The sequence below is a fragment of the Vipera berus genome, assembly GCF_964194415.1.
Source record: "Vipera berus genome assembly, chromosome: 3".
Classification (NCBI taxonomy): domain Eukaryota; kingdom Metazoa; phylum Chordata; class Lepidosauria; order Squamata; family Viperidae; genus Vipera; species Vipera berus.
In genome coordinates this window covers 116,143,139-116,149,138 of record NC_138204.1, presented here as the reverse complement: position 1 = coordinate 116,149,138, position 6,000 = coordinate 116,143,139, and the positions used below count along the sequence as shown (strand labels likewise).

Below are 6,000 nucleotides of genomic sequence, written 5' to 3'. Positions count from 1 at the left end.
CCTTCTCTGTCCATTGTACCCAAAATATCCTTCAGTTTGCCTAACATTAGAATATTATGCTTCATTCTGTAACTGTAAGTCAAGTGTATGTGTTCTTTTTAACTATAAACTTTAGTTCCCTCTAATGCCCAATTTAAAAAATGTTACCTCATTATGTTTTTTTTCTCTTTTAATTCAAAACAACTGCATTTTCCTACAGGGAGAATTCTTTATAAATAACAAAAAAACTTATTTTAAATTTATCTGGATCCTTAGTGCATTTGTAACTTTCTAAAATCAAAGTTTTAGTCACCCTTTTGTTGTTTATTCCATTAAAAAAAGTTTTTAAACTTGTATTTCAAACTTTGTTTATATATTTTATGTTACACTCTTAAAGAGATTTTTTTTATAAATTAATTTTTATAATTTATAAAATTGTTTACTGTTGATACATATCCTCAGAGAAATTGTCTAGAATTATATATGTTGGAAATGGGAATAACAAGAAGGGACATATGATTTTGTCATGTTCAGTGGATGGGTAAAAAAGCTACAAAATTTTTGATTCAGACAATTTTAAAGATTAATATACAATTGAGGCCAGAGGTTTTTGTCTTGGGATTGACAGACAAACAATTGGAAAAATGTCATGGGACGTTGTTTTCGTACATGATAACTGCAGCAGGGTTATTCTTTGCACAAAGATGGAAAAATTTGGAATTACCCACAATGGAGGAATAATTGGTGAAGAAGTTGGAACTTGCTGAAATGGCTAAATTGACTTATTTAGAAAAAAACAATATGTACATTTATTGCCAATTGGAAAACCCTTATGGACTTGTTGTGTAAAACAGAAAAAAATAAACATAATGTATGGGTTAATGACTAGACAGGATATGGGAAGATGAGAGTTACATTGTAACCATAGAGTAAGTGGTAAATTTATCATTGCAATAATTGCTGTAAACAAGATTAGAAACTACTTCTTTGTATCTTTTTTCTTTATTTACTATTTGTTTTTCTTTCTTGCATTTTTAGCTTTCACTTTGATTTCTTTTTCTTTTCTTTTTCTTTATATATTCTTTATATTCATTTGTATTAATTATCTTCCTTAAAAAAAATTCTATAATGAAATTTTGGTTATTTATATATGGTGGGCATAGGTATGTGTAAAATTCAGTATTATCTCCCCCTCTATCTATTACTAAATTTGTCACAATGTAATTAAAATCGAACACTTTGAAATGCTATTGGAATTCATTGCAAATGCCAGTATTCCCTTCAGTTAGTTAGAAGTCTCTTTTCTCTGTAAGTCAACTCTGTAACTCTTAATTATGCATTTTGAACAAGAAGTATTGATTGGCTGGTTTAAAGTACTGCTGCTCAAAAAAAAAGAGATGAAGTACACAAAAAGGATTTTAAAATAATTCAGAAAATTCTTTTTTTTAGCAATCTAAATATTGTCCAGCAGATGGCAGAATGGGATAGTATAAAAATTATAAAAGTTAGATTGTGGGGATTCTCTTTCAAGCAAAGAAAGATATAAAGGTTCTTTTCTAGTTAACCTTCCAGGGCCAAATACACTGAAGTACTAATTAACATACAAGCCACATTTATACTCATCCCTTGATGTAGACCCTTCACTGCTTTTATATTCTATTTAAAAAATAGCTCTCAGGCCTTTTCCACATTGCAGCACTACAACGCCTGGCTGAAATGATGTTGGCTTCGGAAATCCCTTTCTGAATTTCAATCCATTATTCTGCTTTGACCCCAGTGGATGACCTGATGTTCTGCCTGGAGTGCTGGATTATTAAATCAGGATATCAGGCATTTTAGTCCCCCCTTAGGCATGAAAGTCCGGGTATTTATTGGCCAGTTACTTTATCTCATTCTAACCCATGTCACAGACTTGTTATGGGGAAAACAGGAGGCAAGAGCATTATATATACTGCCTTGAAAGGAAGAGTATACATCTAATTAATTAAACTCTCTTATCGGTGGATCTACCTATTTATTTACCAGTGCAGGATGTGTAAAAAAAATATGAAAAAGTAAACACAATAAGTATAAGCATTTTTTCTGTCCCTTGGGCTGGATAAGGAGAAAGTGACCAACTTTTTGTCAATTGCACTTAAAAAGACTGAACTAAACCAGACTAGTCCAGACTTCCACTATTTTATCAGTGAACCAACTTTAGTAACTATCTTGTTTGATGATCAATCACAAAGCAGTAATAAACACTAGTAACAGGCACTAAAATTAATTTTCTGGTCAATTTTCTACTCAAATTTCTGCATCTGGCTACAACTCTCAGCAATTAGAGTAACCCTGGCATTGCTCCATGAGAGAATTTTATCTGAATGGGGCAACAGCAACCAGTGATCTATTCTCTCTCTCTCTCTCTCTCTCTCTCTCTCTCTCTCTCTCTCTCTCTCTCTCTCTCTCTCTCTCTCTCTCTCTCTCTCTGTGTGTGTGTGTGTGTGTGTGTGTGTGTGTGTGTGTGTGTGTGTATTTAGTGACCATGCTGGATTGCAGTCACTAAACAAGAGGGTGTGTATTTTTAAAAAAAATCTGGCCATGGAAAGCAGTGTCCATCAATTGGATCAAAGGGAGGAAAGGATTTGCTAACAATGAAATGAAACCTAGGTCAAGCCAGCATAAGTCAGGGAAAAAAAACTTTTATTGTGTAGCAGAGAAAGGCAGCAGCAATTGCTTTCCTGCTGGGCTGGTTGCAAGTACAAGATGATGTTGTGCATTCCTGCCCTCTAGAAATGGAAAAAGCTGGTCATGAAAATCAGCTCCAAATCATTTTCTGTCTATATAAAAGTCAATGGCCTGAGAAGCTAGTAAGAAAAATAGGCCAAAGAGTTTGAGATGCTAAAAGCAAAATCCTTCTCTAATCCAATATATATGTGTGTGTATGTATATGTATATATGTATATGTATGTATGCATATATGTATGTGTATATGTATATGTATATGTGTATATATATATATATATATATATATATATATATATATATATATATATATATATGTGTGTGTGTGTGTGTGTGTGTGTGTGTGTAGGTCTAGAGTCTCGGGTTTCTTCCCGCGTTCCTTTCATCTTCAGAAAGTTGTGGCGACGTTTCGACGAAATCCCATCCGTCATCATCAGGCCGGAGTATTCCTCCTGCTGCTTTCAGGAGCAATGCGTGGTCTGCTCCTGAAAGCAGCAGGAGGAATACTCCGGCCTGATGATGACGGATGGGATTTCGTCGAAACGTCGCCACAACTTTCTGAAGATGAAAGGAACGCGGGAAGAAACCCGAGACTCTAGACCTACACATACAGACACCCGCGAGAATCTACGAAAATATAAATATAAATATATATATATATATATATATATATATATATATATATATATATATATATATATATATATATATATATATATATATATATATATATATATATGTAAACAAATACGAGCTGCCACTGCTGTGGCTACTGCCTGTAGATGGCCTTGGGTTAGGCTGAAACAGGAAATAAGATAAGTATTTAACACATATCTCCCTTGCTTCTCAGCTAACAAAGCGAGAAAGAGCCAGTGGCCTAAAGGTTAGAACAATTGCCTAATGTGCAATCAGCCCAGGTTCGAATCTCAGAAGGGTATGGCTGACTGATGAGAACAAATAAGTTTGAAATGGTCATATCAGTCTCCCTTTAATTCTTTGTTAGCAATCCAAAAAAAAACCTTACGTATATAGAGAGAGGTGGTTCAAATTTGCAGAGACAGTGTCAGGAAAGCTCAACTTCAAAATGAGTGGAAGTTAATGAAGCATGTGAAGAAAAACCCAAGTGCTCTTTAGACACATTCATTTTGAAACATTATGCTAGCTACTCTGGGAAGATGGCAAAAGATAGCAAATAACAAAGAAAAGATAAAATACTTTGCTCCTAAAAGGCAGGATACTCCACTGCTTAAAAGGCAGGATTTGAGTCCGAGCTTGACAACAGCATAATCAGGAAATATTGACTGACCTTGAATACATTTAGATTTCTAAGGCCAGCTAAATTGCATCCTAGGTTGCTGAATGAATTTCCTGGTGGTTTGCCAAGTTCAAAAATTGAGATTAGGTTAGTCTGGTGAGATTTATTCTTGACAAAGACATGTCAACGTCTAGTAACCACTGCATTGTTTTATTTACAGATACTAACAGATTTATTGTTTTTTGGCCTGTTTTTGAATCCTTAATGTCAATGTGCCTGATATTTAGTTCTTCGGGAACCATCCTCTTTTTCAAGATGGAAACCTTTGTTCTCCTCCAATCAACCAGTATGTCATCCAGGATTTTTAAAAGGTAATGGATAATGTTTAAAGTAGACATGAGCAAGTTTCTTCAATATCTTAAAAGTCAATAGGTATTCTATGCCGTGTCTATGCTTGAGCTGAAATCTTACTCTTTCATTCAGTTCCTATGGTCATCCAGTGTAACTCAAGTCCTCTTTTCAGAAAAGATGAAGCAAAATGAGGAGTTTAGCAGTTTTGCCTTCTTTCTATTACCTGTTATCCTTGTGCCGTTTTCATAAAACTTCTGATATACTGAATATTTTCCTTTAATTCCTTTGTTTAAAATAATTCTTAGCATCCTTTGCACAGCTCATTTTGAGATTTAGCTTTCCTGGCAACTTTCATGCTATCAAATCAAAATTTTCTTGGTGACCTGTTTATATTTCCACCTCCTATATGTGCTTTTTTAATATTTTTTTTAGATGTTCACCAAGCTTTTTATCTAGTCACCATGGCTCCTTTGCTGTTTTTCATGTTTTTTCCCTCTCTGGAATTGTTTGCGATTGTGCTTTCAGTTCATGCATAATCCAAAATTTTGTAAGATCAACTTTGCTAACACAAATCTTGCCTAGTAGGATTCCCCAAATCTTGTGAGATTGTGCTTTGAGGATCTCCTTCCTTAGAAACTTTCACCCATCAGAGCAGAAGGAGCAGAAGAAGGAGTAAAATGGACTTGTGTTAAGGTAAGGGCACTAATAACCTTACAAGGACTTTGGAGGGATGGCAGGAACAGAGAGAGAAGTTTTGGTTGCCAGCTTCAGCTGAAAAAAAGACAACACATCCAAAAGTTGCCTCTGACTCCCAGGGAAAACTTCAAAACCATTATGCATGATTTATTTGCCTTCTTAAGCAATGGAGACCCCAGAAGAAATACGTATGTATCTACCTGTATAATGTCTCAGTACTATTTTTATTATGTACTAGAAAAATAATGCAGGGTATTTCAATTATAAACAGCATAAACAAAGTATTCAATATTGACAAAAAATGCTTAAAAAATTGATCATAGAGTCCTGGGTATAAATCTCTGCTTAAATCGTGTGGCTAGTTGGCCAATTTTAGCTCATGTTCTACTTCCCACTAACCTACCCCTTGTCTTCCCTCCTTCCTCCTTTCTCTCTTTAGGTTGTCTGAAGACACCTACAATATTTCCAGTTGCAGTTTGGAGTTGAAGGCTCAGTCACAGGGGAAAAAAAAGAGTATTTATTCATTTTATTTATGACTCAATATTCTTCTAGATAGCTCAATATGTTGTTCAATATAAGCTCAAGCTAAGGATACAAAAACATCATGGCTGATGTAATTCTGCAACATCTTCACAACATTATGCATTAAGCAGCCTAAGCAATTTCTATTTACCTCCCAGGTTGCTCAGGGTACTTCTGTTTTGTGTATGCCTCCAGAGTAGCATAAACTTTCTCACGTAGCAATTCCACCTCTGCAGGACTGGACAGGCCTTTGGCATCTGATGCAGTGACAATAGAGGAAAATGATTTAAAAGAGGGACAAATATTCCAGTCCCTGAAACAACAGTATTCAATATTTTTTTAAAAAACCTGCAATCATCCTTAGGGATGAAAGTGCTGTACCATTTAGGACAAGTAGTAATCTCACCAGAAAAAGTCATACTGATTCTTAAATTATTTATTATATGAAGAAAATCTAACAGTTTTATGAAATA

General features: G+C 34.7%; 1 protein-coding gene across 1 annotated transcript in view; it reads right to left on the bottom strand.

Moving 5' to 3' along the window:
- RXRG (retinoid X receptor gamma) overlaps nucleotides 1-6,000 on the bottom strand; it is a gene marked incomplete at both ends in the record, with an annotated part of 49,468 nt that overhangs the window by 2,585 nt on the left and 40,883 nt on the right. The window contains one exon of the mRNA XM_081322150.1: nucleotides 5,679-5,784. Within this exon, the coding sequence (XP_081178276.1) occupies nucleotides 5,679-5,784 (106 nt within the window). The remainder of the gene's footprint in view (nucleotides 1-5,678; nucleotides 5,785-6,000) is intronic.